Source organism: Ranitomeya variabilis, chromosome 5 (assembly GCF_051348905.1).
Source record: "Ranitomeya variabilis isolate aRanVar5 chromosome 5, aRanVar5.hap1, whole genome shotgun sequence".
NCBI classification, from domain to species: Eukaryota; Metazoa; Chordata; class Amphibia; order Anura; family Dendrobatidae; genus Ranitomeya; species Ranitomeya variabilis.
The window spans coordinates 6,772,493-6,789,726 of record NC_135236.1 but is presented as its reverse complement, the minus strand read 5'-3'; the positions used below and the strand labels follow the sequence as shown (position 1 = coordinate 6,789,726).

Sequence of the window (17,234 nt, the reverse complement as noted above, 5' to 3'; positions counted from 1 at the left end):
CTCAGGTCTTTACACCAGTTTTGGCTGGTATCGGTTGGGAGGAGGGAAGGAGTAGTTTTCACAGAGACTGGTATTTGCAGCCATAAAAGTCCAGTGATTCTAGAGAGGGTTTTGAATTAAACACACAGCAGCAGGCAGAGTGAGAAGAGGGGGGGTCATAATGGCCCACAGTGTCTGTTCTCTGCTCTTGGACGTAGCAGAGCTCAGTGTGCGCGATAATACACAATCAAATACCTCATGTTCCTGACACCTTTATAAATATCTTTATTCGTTATAACACAATTTACACGTTTTCGCCCCCTGCAGCGATTCCCTCTAATTACGAGGCTGTCCATTCTCCGAGCTTCTGGAACATATCAAACACTGTATTTTGCGGCCGGGGCCGCGGGCGGAGGGTCAGCGGGGGCAGTCCATCCACTGTGAGGTACGGGGTTTCTGAGGATCTTTCACAGGGGTCTGAAAACGCAAAGATGTCAGGACCCTCGATCTGCGGAGCCTGTGATGGGGCAAGGGAAATAAAATAAATAAAAGTAATGTGATCCCTCCACATCCCACAGGTGATATCACAGAAGAGAGATCCCTCCACAGATCCCACAGGTGACATCACAGAACAGAGATCCCACAGGTGATATCACAGAAGAGAGATCCCTCCACATCCCACAGGTGACATCACAGAACAGAGAGATCCCCCACATCACAGACGAGATCCCTCCACATCCCACAGGTGACATCACATGACAGATCCCTCCACATCCCACAGGTGACATCACATGAGAGATCCCTCCACATCCCACAGGTGACATCACATGACAGATCCCTCCACATCCCACAGGTGACATCACATGACAGATCCCTCCACATCCCACAGATGACATCACATGAGAGATCCCTCCACATCCCACAGGTGACATCACAGAAGAGAGATCCCCCACATCACAGACGAGATCTCTCCACATCCCACAGGTGACATCACATGACAGATCCCTCCACATCCCACAGGTGACATCACATGAGAGATCCCTCCACATCCCACAGGTGACATCACATGACAGATCCCTCCACATCCCACAGATGACATCACATGAGAGATCCCTCCACATCCCACAGGTGACATCACAGAAGAGAGATCCCCCACATCACAAGAGAGATCTCTCCACATCCCACAGGTGACATCATAGACGAGATCCCTCCACATCCCACAGGTGACATCACAAGAGAGATCCCTCCACACATCCCACAGGTGACATCACAGAAGAGAGATCCCTCCTGTCACGGATCCCTTCTCCGTGGTGTCACTTATTTGTCACGTGTCCGCTCTCACACGTGACTTGGGGTTGTGCCTGCAAGGATTAATCTATCTCCCCTCTCTCAGTCCAGCATTCAGCCTCTGTCCTATGCTGTAATGGGAGCATAAATCACACACCGACCCAGGCCACACACCCGCTCATACGCGCTGCCACCACTCACCAAACACACGGGCAATGAGTCCCGGAAAATAATATTAATAAAAATATGTCTATTACTCATAAGGCTCCCACACCTTTAGGCTATGGATTCTTTAGAACATTTAAGGTTCAACTTGTTAAAGTTTTATACTTTAATAACAAAAGGGTCAGTGCTTACAATAAGAAAAAGGTATAAAAATATGATAAAAAGAAATACAACTTATGCAAAACAGTATCAAAATAAACAGGAGAAACTTACAGAAGTTATCTAACTGGTAGTTGCTTCTGCTCCCTGAGGGTAGGACGAATGTAGATTGGATCACACCAGCTTCTCAGGCTGCCCTCACATGTGAACACAATTCTCTGTCTGCAGCCTAAATTTATAACTTTGGTCTAAGGTCAGGTTTCTAGACCAGACCCTCAGGCCAATATCATAACTGCTGCCTGTTTGATTGGGCCACGGCTGCGCCCCCAATGGATATATTATTCTCTCTTGTGGAAAGGTTCTCAGGGATAGATTCCCTCAGGCCACAATTAGCGTCTCCCCTCCAAGACCTAGAAGGTGCCAAATGTTGCTTCTCTTCTCGGCCCCAGCTAGACCTCCTGGTGAGATAGGGAGACAGCTACTAATCTACTAATCCCAAGAAGTACCTATTAACACCTATGTGCGACTTGCCTTCAGGACAGATGTTACATTATCACTAGTCACACATATAACCCTAGACATATGTCACTACACACATATGGATATATATATATATATATATATATATATATATATATATACACACACACACATATTTCACCACACCTCCCTCCTTATGAACGTGCATGGGGGTTGACTTACAGGTCAGCTCCTGAGCATGTATCTGGTTCTGCCCCATCTTGGCGAGAAAGTACATTTAATTTCCTGTAGTCTACACAGAACCGGGCAGTACGGTTCTTTTTGGGGACAAGAACCACAGGCGAGGCCCAGGCACTCTGGGAGTTTTGTATCACCTTGAGTTTCAGCATCTCCTCTACCTGTTCCCTCATGTGTGCCTTCACCTCTGCTGACACACGGTATGCAGACTGCCGTACTGGGGGATTAGTACCAGTGTCCACATGGTGAACTGCTAAGTGTGTCCTCCCAGGCTCCCCTGTGAAGACTCGGTGAACTCGCTGAGCGCCCCCATCAGCTCAGACCTCTGACTGTGGGATAGCTCAGGGTTAAACTCTGCTGACTCCAGGGACTCCACGTACTGAGTCCCGGCCCCCACATCCCGTAACAGATCAGCCTACCCCTCTTCAGGCCGGCTACAGACAGGTAAGACACAGGTCTCCCTGTCATGATGAGCCTTCAGCATATTCACGTGAAATAATTTCTGATGCTTTGCATGCTCATCTAGGGTCACCACATAATTAACATCATTCAGCCGCTTATGTACAGTATATGGTCCCTCCCATGCGGCCTGCAATTTATTCTGTAACATAGGGACCAACACCCAAACCTTCTGTCCTTCCTCGTAGGCCCTTAGTCTGGCATTACGGTCGTACCAGACCTTCTGGTTGATTTGGGCCTGGGTCACGTTCTCATGGGCCAGGTTGCTCAGTTTTTGCATTCTCTCTCTGAGCCGCAGTACATATTCGATCACTGAGACTCCAGTAGTTCTGGGGTCGTCCCCCCAACAGTCCTTAATCAAATCAAGTGGCCCCCTGACCCTCCTCCCATAAACCAGTTCAAAGGGGGAGAATCCAGTAGACGCCTGGGGTACCTCTCTGTAGGCAAACAACAGATGGGGGAGGTACCGCTCCCAGTCTCTCCCTCCAGTCTCCACCAGCATTTTGAGCATTTGCTTTAATGTTCCGTTAAAATGCTCGCAGAGTGCGTTGGTTTGGGGATGATAGGCGCTGGCCACAACATGCTGTACTTGTATTCTTTCACAGAGGCTTTCCATCAGATCGGACATGAACTGGGTTCCCTGATCAGTCAACATTTCCCTGGCGAAACCCACACGAGAGAACACAGTCAGTAAAGCATCCGCCACTTTGTCTGCTCGGATGGAGGACAGTGCCACAGCTTCCGGGTGTCGTGCAGCATAGTCCACCACTGTGAGGATGTACTTTTTGCCAGAGCTGCTAGGGATTGCAAGTGGCCCTATGATATCCACAGCCACTCGCTGGAAAGGCTCATCGATCACAGGCAGTGGTATCAATGGAGCTTTCTGTATATTCCTGGACTTTCCAACTCTCTGACAAACTACACATGGTCGACAGTAATTGGCAATATCTGTCCCCATCTCGGGCCAAAAGAAGTTATGTGTCAGGCGAGCTTTAGTCTTTTGTTTTCCAAGGTGTCCGGCCAAAGGAATTTCATGGGCAAAACTCAATAATTGTTCCCTAAATGGATAAGGGACGATCAGCCGCCGTTCATAGTCCCAAGATTCTGTAGTATCTGTGGGGATAGTCTCTGTATACAGTCTGCCCTGGTCCCAGTATATTCTTTGTCAGAAGCAGCAGGGGGTCGGTCTGCAAGACATCTGAGCTCCTCCAGACTGACATCTGTCCGCAGGGCCTCCTGGAGCTCTGACGGTCAGCATGCAGGCCCTGGCCTAGTGTGTGACTGCCAGGCCCTGGTCTGAAGCTGAGTTTTCAGTGTCTGTCATCGGAGACCTTGTTGGGTCTGCCATGTGAGGAGGCTCCGGGACCACAGTATGGGCCTCCTGTCCTGGTAGTTCTGTCTGAGACTCATCCTGTAATCTCTGGGCCTGAGTCTGAGCCGCAGCCTGACTCCGGGTCACAGCCGCCACATATTTACAGTCCTGTGCATTAGGACATTTTCCCTCCTCGCACAGGATCTCAGTTGGGTCTCTTTCTTCCACCTTCTCTGCATCATTTACTTGCAAGGGAGGAACATAGTTTGACACCATCCTCCCCAGGTCCGTGCCTAGCAACACATTGGTGGGGATAGCCTCTGATACTCCCACTTCTCTCAGTCCTTTCCCTGCTCCCCAGTCCAGGTACACACGGGCCATGGGCACGGCAGGGCTGACCCCTCCAATCCCGGTTATAGACAGTCTTTCCTGGTATGATATCGGCAGGGGTTATCATGGCTGGACGCACCAGGGTCACCTCTGCCCCAGTGTCTCTGAGGCCAATGGTGACTTTATTGCCAACAGTGATAGATTGACAGTTCTCATTCGCCCTCACATCAGAGCCGGCCACAAAGAGGACAGACGGTGGGGACACAGACGGCTTTGTGGTGGTAGTTGGGCATTTCTCCCTGTCAGGGCAGACAGCGCTAACATGTCCCACTTTATTGCAGGAGAAGCATCGGCGTGCATCGCCTAGAGAATGTCTATTGCCCGGGGCCCCATAGAAGGTGGGCTTGGACAGCACTGGTGATCGGCCGGCAGAGGGAGAAGGGTCCTCGTTTGGCTTAACTTCCCTCCAGCTGAATCCCGATGGCTTCCGCACCTCAGGCATCCTGTTAGCCACATAGCAGTCTGCAATCCTTGCAGCCTGATCCGCAGTTTGTGGCTCCCGATCACACACAAATTGTCGTACATTCGTAGGGCACATGTGAAGAAATTGATCCTTGACCATAAGATCCGTTAAGTCCTCAAAACTGTTAACAGAAAGTCCCCTAATCCATTGGTGGAACGTTGTCATCAAGGTGCTCACAACATCCGCATAGCTGTCAGTGGATCCACGTTGTAGGTTCCGGAACTTCCTACGATACACTTCTGGTGTTAGGTTGTATTTCCTGATCAGGGCCTCTTTTATGGCCTCATAGTTCCCATCTAGCTCTGGTGAAAGGCCAGCAAAAACTTCCAGGGCTTTGCTTCTCAACCCTGGGGTTAGGTACTGTGCCCACTGCTCACGGGGTAGATGGTATTGCCTGCAGGTTTTTTCAAATCCCCGCAGGAAAGTAAGTCCATATCCTTCTCCATCACAGGGAAGTTTTCTCCTTGGATTTATGTCCTGGGAGGGGGTTAGCTGAGGACTGATACCCCGCTCTAGTTGAGCCATCTGAAGCTGGAAAGCTCTCTCCTCACGGCGTTCTGCAGCAGCAGCCTGTCGGTACTGTAGAATCAGCTGCATGCGCAGATTGGGATCACTTGTTCCCAGCCGTTGTAAGGCCATTTGAAAAGTACAGTCCATAGGCTCCTCAGCACTGACACTTCCATCAGGCATCTCCGGTGTAAGAGCTGGCATTGCTGGGTCTCTCTGAGGTGGACTCTCTCCTTGCCCAGATGTTCCAGCGCTTTGCTCTATGTCCTGCTCAACCAAGGCGCGTATCAGCAGCTCCCTGGATCTGTCGGCTGTCTCTATTCCTCTCTGCTCACAGAGGTCGGTCAGAGCCTCTTTGCTCTGCTTCTTGTACTGGGCTGCCATATCGATGAACATCCTTTGCCAAATAAAAGTTAGAAAAGAAAAACGGGGAAGGGAAACTGCAAGTATGTCTAAGTAAGCACTGAGTTGAACATTGAAGAACTGGTGCACTCCTCGCAAGGATACCAATTCTTTAGTACAGGGAATAATTGCTTAAACCATGCACTAATGCTCTAATAGAAATAATTCTATCCCACCGCTCGCCACCAATTGTCACGTATCCCTTCTCCGTGGTGTCACTTATTCGTCACATGCCTGCTCTCACACGTGACTTGGGGTTGTGCCTGCAAGGGTTAATCTATCTCCCCCCTATCAGTCCAGCATTCAACCTCTGTCCTATGCTGTAATGGGAGCATAAATCACACACCGACCCAGGCCACACACCCGCTCATACGCGCTGCCACCACTCACCGAACACACAGGCGATGAGTCCCGGACTAATAATAATAGTAATAAAAATATGTCTATCACTCATAAGGCTCACACACCTTAGGCTATGGATTCTTTAGAACATTCAAGGTTCAACTTGTTAAAGTTTTATACTTTAATAACAAAAGGGTCAGTGCTTACAATAAGAAAAGGTATACAAATATGATAATAAAAAGACATACAACTTATGCAAAACAGTATCAAAATAAACAGGAGAAAACTTACAGAAGTTATCTAACTGGTAGTTGCTTCTGCTCCCTGAGGGTAGGACGAATGTAGATTGGATCACACCAGCTTCTCAGGCTGCCCTCACATGTGAACACAATTCTCTGTCTGCAGCCTAAATTTATAACTTGGGTCTGAGGTCAGGTTTCTAGACCGACCCCTCAGGTCAATATCATAACTGCTGCCTGTTTGATTGGGCCACGGCCGCACCCCCAATGAATACATTATTCTCTCTTGTGGAAAGGTTCTCAGGGATAGATTCACTCAGGCCACAATTAGCGTCTCCCCTCCAAGACCTAGAAGGTGCCAAATGTTGCTTTTCTTCTCGGCCCTAGCTAGACCTCCTAGTGAGATCTGGAGACAGAATTTCTACTCGTCCCAAGGAAGTACCTATTAACACCTAGGTGCGACTTGCCTTCAGGACAGTTGTTACATTATCACTAGTCACACATATAACCCTAGACATATGTCACTACACACATATAGATATATACACACATATTTCACCACACCTCCATACATCCCACATGCGACATCACAAGAGAGATCCCCCCACATCACAAGAGAGATCCCTCCACACATCCCACAGGTGACATCACAGGAGAGATCCCTCCACACATCCCACAGGTGACATCACAGAAGAGAGATCCCTCCACACATCCCACAGGTGACATCACAAGAGATTCCTCCATATCCCACAGGTGACATCACATGACAGATCCCTCCACATCCCACATCACAGAAGAGATCCCTCTACATCCCACAGGTGACATCACAAGAGAGATCCCTCCACATCCCACAGGTGACGTCACAAGAGAGATCCCTCCACATCCCACAGGTGGCATCACAGAAGAGATCCCTCCTCATCCCACAGGTGACATCACAGAAGAGATCCCTCCACATCCCACAGGTGACATCACATGACAGATCCCTCCACATCCCACAGGTGACATCACAGAAGAGATCCCTCCACATCCCACAGGTGACATCACAAGAGAGATCCCTCCACATCCCACAGGTGACATCACAAGAGAGATCCCTCCACATTCCACAGGGTGTGATGACCCCGCCGTCCCCTCATTACAGGGTGCAATGACCCCGCCGTCCCCTCACCACAGGGAGTCATGACCCCGCGGTCCAAACACCACAGGGTGTCATGACCCAGCTGTCCCACCACAGGATGCAATGACTCACCATCCCCTTACCACAGGGTGTCATGACCCCCGCCATTCCCCGACCACAGGGTGTCATGACCCTTCTGTCCCCCGACCACAGGATGTCATGACCCCTCCGTCCCCTCACCACAGGGTGTCATGACCCCACCATCCCCTCACTACAGGGTGTCATGACCCCGTCGTCCCCTCACCACAGGGTGTCATGACCCCACCATCCCCTCACCACAGGGAGTCATGACCCCGTCGTCCCCTCACCACAGGGTGTCATGACCCCGCCATCCCCTCACCACAGAGTGTCATGACCCCACCATCCCCTCACCACAGGGTGTCATGACCCCACCATCCCCTCACCACAGGGTGTCATGACCCCACCATCCCCTCACCACAGGGTGTCATGACCCCACCATTCCCTCACTACAGGGTGCCATGACCCCGCCCGTCCCCTCACCACAGAGTGACATGACCCCACCATCCCCTCACCACAGGGTGTCATGACCCCGCCATCCCCTCACCACAGGGTGTCATGACCCCGCCGTCCCCTCACCACAGGGTGTCATGACCCCGCCGTCCCCTCACCACAGGGTGTCATGACCCCACCATCCCCTCACCACAGGGTGTCATGACCCCACCATCCCCTCACCACAGGGTGTCATGACCCCACCATCCCCTCACCACAGGGTGCCATGACCGCGCCCGTCCCCTCACCACAGAGTGACATGACCCCACCATCCCCTCACCACAGGGTGTCATGACCCCGCCATCCCCTCACCACAGGGTGTCATGACCCCGCCGTCCCCTCACCACAGGGTGTCATGACCCCGCCCGTCCCCTCACCACAGAGTGACATAACCCCACCATCCCCTCACCACAGGGTGTCATGACCCCGCCGTCCCCTCACCACAGGGTGTCATGACCCCGCCGTCCCCTCACCACAGGGTGTCATGACCCCGCCGTCCCCTCACCACAGGGTGTCATGACCCCGCCTCCCCTGACCACCCCCGGAGCTCCTGCACTGCCCCGTCCCCATCACCCTGTAGATTATAAGCCCCCGAAGGTCCCGTCCCGGCTGTCGCGCTCCTCACTTGTGCAGCAGCGGGAGACCACGCTGTACAATCCCGGGACTCCTGTCCTACAGGCCGTGGGTTATGTGACATCACCCGGGATGTTATGTGGGGGGGTGACTGTCTGCAGTGAGATATTTTGGGATATTACTTGTGCTGATGATCAGTGGTGGTTGTGGGGCCCCAAGCTCAGGAGCCCGATGTGAGCAGAATGAAGGAGCAAAATAAAAACATACAAACATCATAATAGCCGAAAAGTGAACTTGTAGATCACAATCCACGGGGCGACACTGGAGACCTCACCTCCCGATGCTCCGGCCGCCTCTGACGCGCTGTCAGCCGCTGGATCTGCTCAGATGGTGGCTCCACACTAACCAGACCCTGGTAAAGACTGTGCACCCGGCAGACATTGAGGGCTGAGAAAGAAGGAAATGATGAGCTTCTGTACCTCAGAGCAGCGCTCCTCACCCTCCCCAGCAATCGTCCAACACAGTGCAGAGCTCATCATCCTCCTCGCCTCCCCCAGTGCTCCTCGTCCACCACCATCAGCGCTCATCGTCCTCCTCGCCTCTCCCCAGCGCTCATCATCCTCCCCGCCTCCCCCAGTGCTCCTCGTCCACCACCATCAGCGCTCATCGTCCTCCTCGCCTCTCTCCAGCGCTCATCCTCCCCGCCTCCCCCCAGCGCTCCTGGTCCACCACCGTCATCAGCGCTCATCTTCCTCGCCTCCCCCAGCGCTCCTCGCCATCAGCGCTCATCATCTTTCTCGTCTCCCCCAGCGCTCCTCACCATCAGCGCTCATCTTCCTCGCCTCCCCCAGCGCTCCTCGCCATCAGCGCTCATCATCTTTCTCGCCTCCCCCAGCGCTCCTCACCATCAGCGCTCATCTTCCTCGCCTCCCCCCAGTGCTCCTCGTCCACCGCCATCAGCGCTCAACATCCTTCTCCATCACCAGCTCTCATCCTGCCCAGTCCGTCACCTCTCATCCTCTTCCTCCATCCCCATCATCAGCACACATCCTCCTCCGTCCCCATCACACATCCTCCTCCATCCCCAGCGCTCATCCTCCATCTGTCACCAGCACTAATCACGTTCTTCCAGCGTCCCAATGCCAGCGCTCATCCTCACAAGTCCCTGTTACTAGCACTCATCCTCCCCAGTCTGTCTCCAGCGCTCATCCTCCCCAGCACTCCTACTCTCGCCCTCGGCGCTCCTCCTCCTCCACTCCCCCACCTCACCTCTGGCCGCCTCGCTCTCCACCCCACGTCTCACAGAAAAGGATCGGAGTAGCTCAGTCCGCACAGCGCTTTCTGCATCAAATGTCTGCTGGGCCTCCCGCCGCACCTCGCTCCTCAGTGCTGTGCTGCTGTGCACTCGGGGGGCTGCCAGCGGGCGCCCACAATCCTTATCACTCACATCGAAGCGCACCTGGCGGGGAGAACAGTCAGGGCCGTTAGAGCAGAACCCCCATCATGCTTTGGTACATCCCTGCTTGCAGGCAGTGAAAGATTGTTGTTTGCACCCACAGATCTGACTCTCGGCAGCATGGAGGTTTGTCCTCGCCATCCTCCTCACCATCTTCTTGCCTCCTTTGTGCCATATTTCCTGCCTCCTCCTCCCGCCACCTTCCCACCATGTTTCCTGCCTCCTCCTCGCCATGTTTCCTGCCTCCTCCTCGCCATGTTTCCTGCCTCCTCCTCGCCATGTTTCCTGCCTCCTCCTCGCCATGTTTCCTGCCTCCTCCTCGCCATGTTTCCTGCCTCTTCCTTGCCATGTTTGCTGCCTCTTCCTTGCCATGTTTCCTGCCTCCTCCTCGCCATGTTTCCTGCCTCCTCCTCGCCATGTTTCCTGCCTCCTCCTCGCCATGTTTCCTGCCTCCTCCTCGCCATGTTTCCTGCCTCCTCCTCGCCATGTTTCCTGCCTCCTCCTCGCCATGTTTCCTGCCTCCTCCTCGCCATGTTTCCTGCCTCTTCCTTGCCATGTTTGCTGCCTCTTCCTTGCCATGTTTCCTGCCTCCTCCTCGCCATGTTTCCTGCCTCTTCCTTGCCATGTTTGCTGCCTCTTCCTTGCCATCTTTCCACCTCATGTCCTGCCCCTTCCTCGCTAACTTCCCAGCCATGTTTCCTGCCTCCTCCCTGCCATGTTTCCGCCTCCTCGTCATCTTCCCCGCCTCCTCCATGCCATCTTTCCACCTTGTTTCTTTCCTCTTCCTCGCCAACTTCCCCACCATGTATCCTGCCTCTTCCCTGCCATCTTCCTGTCTCCTCCCAGTCATGTTTCCTGTCTCCTCCCAGTCATGTTTCCTGCCTCCTCCTCGCCACGTTTCCTGCCTCCTCCCCGCCACGTTTCCTGCCTCTTCCTACATTCTCCTTGCCATCTTCCAGCGTCCCTCCCAGTCATGTTACCCGCCTCTTATTCGCCACCTTCCCGCCATGTTTCCTGTCTCTTCCTTGCCATCTTTCCTGCCTCCTCATCTTCCCGCCTCATTTCTGCCTCTTCCTCACCATCTTCCTGCCATGTTTCTACCTTTTCCTCGCCATGCTGTTACCTCATCTTCCCGTCATGTTTCGACTCATATTGCCATGTTTCTGCCTCCTCCACGCCATCTTAGCGACATCTTTCTGCCTCCTCATCTTTCCGCCACGTTTCTGCCTTCTCCACGCCATTTTTCAACTCCTCATCTTCCCACCATGTTTCCGCCTCCTCCTCACCTTGTTTCCTGCCTCTTCGCCATATTTCTGCCTTCTCATTGCCTCATTTCCTGCCTCTTCTTCGCCATCTTCCTGCCTTCTCCTCACCATCTTCCTGCCTCATGTTTCTGCCTCCTCCTCATCTTCCCACCATGTTTCTGCCTCCTCCTCATCTTCCCACATCCTCACCTCTTTCCCATCCTCCCGCCTCCTCCTCGCCATGTTTCCGCTTTCTCGTTACCCCATTTCCTGCCTCTTTCTCGCCATCTTTCCTCCTCATCCTCCCCACCATGTTTCCGCCTCCTCGTTTCCTGCCTCTTCCTTGCCATCTTCCCATGTTTCCCCCTCCTCTTGCCTCGTTTCCTGCCTCTTAACCATCTTTCCTGCCTCCTCATCTTCCCGCTATGTTTGCGCCTCCTCCCCGCCATCTTTCCTCGCCACCTTCCTACCTCCTCATCTTCCCGCCATGTTTCGACTCCTCCTCATCTTCCCGCCACCTTCCTACCTCCTCATCTTCCCGCCATGTTTCCGCATCCTCCTCACCCAGTTTCCTGCCTCCTCCTCATCTTCCCGCGATGTTTCCGCATCCTCCTCACCTAGTTTCCTGCCTCTTCCTCATCTTCCTGCCATGTTTCCGCATCCTCCTCACCTAGTTTCCTGCCTCTTCCTCATCTTCCCACGTTTCCGCCTTCTCGTTCCTTCATTTCCTGCCTCCTCCCCGCCATCTTTCCTCGCCACCTTCCTACCTTCTCCTCATCTTCCCGCCATGTTTCGACTCCTCCTCATCTTCCCACCATGTTTCCGCATCCTCCTCAGCTAGTTTCCTGCCTCTTCCTCATCTTCCCACCATGTTTCCGCATCCTCCTCACCTAGTTTCCTGCCTCTTCCTCATCTTCCCACCATGTTTCCGCATCCTTCTCACCTAGTTTCCTGCCTCTTCCTCATCTTCCCGCCATGTTTCCGCATCCTCCTCACCTAGTTTCCTGCCTCTTCCTCATCTTCCCACCATGTTTCCGCATCCTCCTCACCTAGTTTCCTGCCTCCTCCTCATCTTCCCGCCATGTTTCCGCATCCTCCTCACCTAGTTTCCTGCCTCTTCCTCATCTTCCCGCATCCTCCTCACCTAGTTTCCTGCCTCTTCCTCATCTTCCCACCATGTTTCCGCATCCTCCTCACCTAGTTTCCTGCCTCCTCCTCATCTTCCCGCCATGTTTCCGCATCCTCCTCACCTAGTTTCCTGCCTCTTCCTCATCTTCCCACCATGTTTCCGCATCCTCCTCACCTAGTTTCCTGCCTCTTCCTCATCTTCCCGCCATGTTTCCGCATCCTCCTCACCTAGTTTCCTGCCTCTTCCTCATCTTCCCACCATGTTTCCGCATCCTCCTCACCTAGTTTCCTGCCTCCTCCTCATCTTCCCGCCATGTTTCCGCATCCTCCTCACCTAGTTTCCTGCCTCTTCCTCATCTTCCCGCATCCTCCTCACCTAGTTTCCTGCCTCTTCCTCATCTTCCCGCCATGTTTCCGCATCCTCCTCACCTAGTTTCCTGCCTCTTCCTCATCTTCCCGCCATGTTTCCGCATCCTCCTCACCTAGTTTCCTGCCTCTTCCTCATCTTCCCGCCATGTTTCCGCATCCTCCTCACCTAGTTTCCTGCCTCTTCCTCATCTTCCCGCATCCTCCTCACCTAGTTTCCTGCCTCTTCCTCATCTTCCTGCCATGTTTCCGCATCCTCCTCACCTAGTTTCCTGCCTCTTCCTCATCTTCCCGCCATGTTTCCGCATCCTCCTCACCTAGTTTCCTGCCTCTTCCTCATCTTCCCGCCATGTTTCCGCATCCTCCTCACCTAGTTTCCTGCCTCTTCCTCATCTTCCCGCCATGTTTCCGCATCCTCCTCACCTAGTTTCCTGCCTCTTCCTCATCTTCCCGCCATGTTTCCGCATCCTCCTCACCTAGTTTCCTGCCTCTTGCTCATCTTCCCGCCATGTTTCCGCATCCTCCTCACCTAGTTTCCTGCCTCTTCCTCATCTTCCCGCCATGTTTCCGCATCCTCCTCACCTAGTTTCCTGCCTCTTCCTCATCTTCCCGCCATGTTTCCGCATCCTCCTCACCTAGTTTCCTGCCTCTTCCTCATCTTCCCGCCATGTTTCCGCATCCTCCTCACCTAGTTTCCTGCCTCTTCCTCATCTTCCCGCCATGTTTCCGCATCCTCCTCACCTAGTTTCCTGCCTCTTCCCACCATGTTTCCGCCTTCTCGTTCCTTCATTTCCTGCCTCCTCTCAGCCATCTTTCCGCTTCATTTCCTCGCTTCCCGCCTCTTCCTCGCCATCTTTCCTGCCTCGTTTCCTGCCTCACCTGCCGCCGTCCCCTCCGGCGCTCCGCAGTCTCCCGGCGCAGGATCCCGCCGCCTTTCTCGGGGGTCAGGGTGACGTCCAGCAGCGGGTGGGCTTCTGCCTGGTGTGGAGCGTGTGCCAGCGGCCGGGGGGCGCTGTGAGCGGGGTCCTCCTCACCGGACACTGACATCCTGGCAGGAAAAGCCGGACATTAGCGGAGCACGGACACAATACGGAGCCAGCACTCCCGCACGGCATGCTGGGGGTCGTAATACACCGACAGGCCACTGAGTCGCAGAGAGTGGACCGAAAAGGACTACAACTCCCAGCATGGGACACTGCGATTTCACACTACATCCCCGGTGTCCTCACCTCCGCAGTCAGCCCGGCCGTTATCACCATCACCACACGTCCGAGAGCAAGACACGGGCGCCGTCATGGCAACCGCGCACCGCCATCTTAACACTCCCCATAGTGAAGCTTCAGCGTCTCCACACAACGCACGGCGTGGAAGCCATGTTTGTGCTCCCAGCCACAAGAGGCCGCGCTGCCTGAGGTGACTCCTCCCTCAAACGGCCGCCATTGTGGAGGAGCCCGAGAAAAGGGCGGAGCTCCGATCTTGGAAACCAATGAGGAGTGTGGCAGAGGTGACGTCACAGCCGCTATATAAGGCGGCATAAAACGCGGGAAGCACGAGGTTCAGAGTGGGCTGTTCACGGAGGCGTCCAGTTTCCCCTCACCGCCCACAGAGGCGTCTGTCGCCCCCTCACCGCCCACAGAGGCGTCCGTCGTCTCCCCTCACCGCCCACAGAGGCGTCCGTCGCCCCCCTCACCGCCCACGGAGACGTCCGTCGCCCCCCTCACCGCCCACGGAGACGTCCGTCGCCCCCCTCACCGCCAACAGAGGCGTCCGTCGCCCCCCTCACCGCCCACAGAGATGTCTGTCGCCCCCCTCACCGCCCACGGAGGCGTCCGTTGCCCCCCTCACCGCCCACGGAGGCGTCCGTCGCCCCCCTCACCGCCCACGGAGACGTCCGTCGCCCCCCTCACCGCCCACGGAGACGTCCGTTGCCCCCCTCACCGCCCACGGAGACGTCCGTCGCCCCCCTCACCGCCAACAGAGGCGTCCGTCGCCCCCCTCACCGCCCACAGAGATGTCTGTCGCCCCCCTCACCGCCCACGGAGGCGTCCGTTGCCCCCCTCACCGCCCACGGAGGCGTCCGTCGCCCCCCTCACCGCCCACGGAGACGTCCGTCGCCCCCTCACCGCCCACGGAGGCGTCCGTCGCCCCCCTCACCGCCCACGGAGGCGTCCGTCGCCCCCCTCACCGCCAACAGAGGCGTCCGTCGCCCCCCTCACCGCCCACAGAGATGTCTGTCGCCCCCCTCACCGCCCACGGAGGCGTCCGTTGCCCCCCTCACCGCCCACGGAGGCGTCCGTCGCCCCCCTCACCGCCCACGGAGACGTCCGTCGCCCCCTCACCGCCCACGGAGGCGTCCGTCGCCCCCCTCACCGCCCACGGAGACATCCGTCGCCCCCCTCACCGCCCACAGAGGCGTCCGTCGCCCCCCTCACCGCCCACAGAGGCGTCCGTCGCCCCCCTCACCGCCCACGGAGACGTCCGTCGCCCCCCTCACCGCCCACAGAGGCGTCCGTCGCCCCCCTTCCTTATAATGTGCTGAAAAGTGAGGATAATCCAAGTGTTAAAAAATAAATGTGAATTCCACCCTTGTATTTTGGGCTTTGTTTTTACGACATTCATGTGCGGTGAGATTGATCTGACTCGACTCTCCAGGTCGGGGGAGTCACGGTGACACCAAACACTGGACGGCTCCAGCACTATACTGGGGATAAGAGACGCTGAACTCTGTGTTTGCCGCCATTTTCTGGTAGCCATGACGGTCTGATGTTCCGGCGGTGCGAGGGTCGCTGTTTCTGTGTTGCGAGCTGGTGGTTTTCTTGCCACCGTTCTGTGGTGCACAACATGTCTGATTATTTGTAGCATTTACACAAGAAAGAGAATACCGCAACATTTCACTAATAGTGCATTGGCTGAAAGACATCCTCAACGGTGAGACCGCCTTCCACGGGGGGAGACCGCCTTCCACGGGGAAGACCGCCTTCCACGGGGAGAGACCGTTTTCCTCGGGGGAGACCATCTTCCACGAGGGGAGACCGCCTTCCACGGGAGACCGCCTTCCACGGGGAAGACCGCCTTCCACGGGGGGAGACCGCCTTCCACAGGTGAAGACCGGCTTCCACGGGGGGAGACCGCCTTCCACAGGGGGAGACCGCCTTCCACAGGTGGAGACCGCCTTCCACAGGTGGAGACCGCCTTCCACAGAGGGAGACCGCCTTCCACGGGGGAGACCGCCTTCCACGGGGGGGAGACCGCCTTCCACGGGGGAGACTGCCTTCCACGAGGGAGACTGCCTTCCACGAGGGAGACCGCCTTCCACGAGGGGAGACCGCCTTCCACGGGGGAGACCGCCTTCCACGAGGGGAGACTGCCTTCCACGGGGGAGACCGCCTTCCACAGGTGGAGACCGCATTCCACAGGGGGAGACCACCTTCCACGGGGGAGACTGCCTTCCATGAGGGGAGACTGCCTTCCACGAGGGGAGACCGCCTTCCATGGGGGAGACTGCCTGCCACAGCGGCCACAATAATTTCACCCAACATTAGAGGAGGCGACGTTTCCTCTCCATTGTTGCGGTTACAGTCCCGTTGGATTTATACATTAGACTTTTTCCAAAATGTATGTATGAAGATCTTTTATTTACAGGTTTTGATAAACAATAATATTTTACATTTTTTTCCCCTTTCAGCGCTGACATGATCCGACTTTGGAGATTTCTTGTCTTCCTTGTCGCTTCTTATATATTATTTTGTCTGTGATAGATTATGTAATGTGCATAGGCATTGTGTGTGACCTGTGGGCTTGGGGGGTACCGTAGGCTGCGCGGGTCTCAAACCATTATGAGAACCCATCTAACCGATTGTTTGTGGCATTTTGTATCCTCTCTGGATTTCCATCTAAATACCCTATTTGAGTATTTTTGTCAATATGTGGCAATTTGTTGCTCCTTTCAGGGGTTCCTCCTTGCTGTGTGGTCTATTCTCACTGTGTTCCTATACTCTTTGTCATGGATTCCATAGTGCTGCCAACAATATTTCACTGATCCCACGAATCGTTCACGGGGAAGATACCTGTTGTGAATTTGGTTTCTGGGCTCCCCCGGTGGTTTCTGGTGGTACTGCACTTGTGTGCTTCATCTCCTTTGTTCACCTGTTTCCATCAGGATGTGGGAGTTTTCTATTTAACCTTGCTCCTCAGTCATTTCTATGCCGGCCAACAATGTTACCAGAAGCCTTTCTGTTGCATGTTCCTGCTCCTAGACTACTATCAGCTAAGTGGGACTTGTAGTCCTAAGTTTGTTTTGCATTTTTGTTCCAGTTCTCTGTGATTGAATATTTCTGAGTCTGGAAGCTCTTGTGAGCTGAA

The 17,234-nt window shown here is 54.7% G+C and overlaps 1 protein-coding gene across 1 annotated transcript; it reads right to left on the bottom strand.

Moving 5' to 3' along the window:
- Positions 1–240: 240 nt before the first annotated feature.
- PPP1R35 (protein phosphatase 1 regulatory subunit 35) lies at positions 241–14,239 on the bottom strand. The gene is made up of 5 exons (XM_077261516.1): positions 14,102–14,239; positions 13,752–13,920; positions 9,948–10,137; positions 9,013–9,125; positions 241–496 (listed from the first exon to the last, which is right to left on the bottom strand). Exons 2-5 carry the CDS (start codon positions 13,917–13,919, stop codon positions 320–322), a joined length of 648 nt encoding a protein of 215 aa, XP_077117631.1. The 5' UTR covers position 13,920; positions 14,102–14,239; the 3' UTR covers positions 241–319.
- Positions 14,240–17,234: the final 2,995 nt, after the last annotated feature.

Excerpts from the sequence above, each read along its gene's own strand:
- PPP1R35 (XM_077261516.1), bottom strand. The coding sequence starts at position 13,919 with ATGTCAGTGTCCGGTGAGGAGGACCCCGCTCACAGCGCCCCCCGGCCG. Across the intron at positions 9,126-9,947 it reads GGAGAGCGAGGCGGCCAGAG|CCCTCAATGTCTGCCGGGTG; the intron begins GTGAGGTGGGGG and ends CTTCTTTCTCAG. Across the intron at positions 497-9,012 it reads GGCGGCCGGAGCATCGGGAG|GCTCCGCAGATCGAGGGTCC; the intron begins GTGAGGTCTCCA and ends GCCCCATCACAG.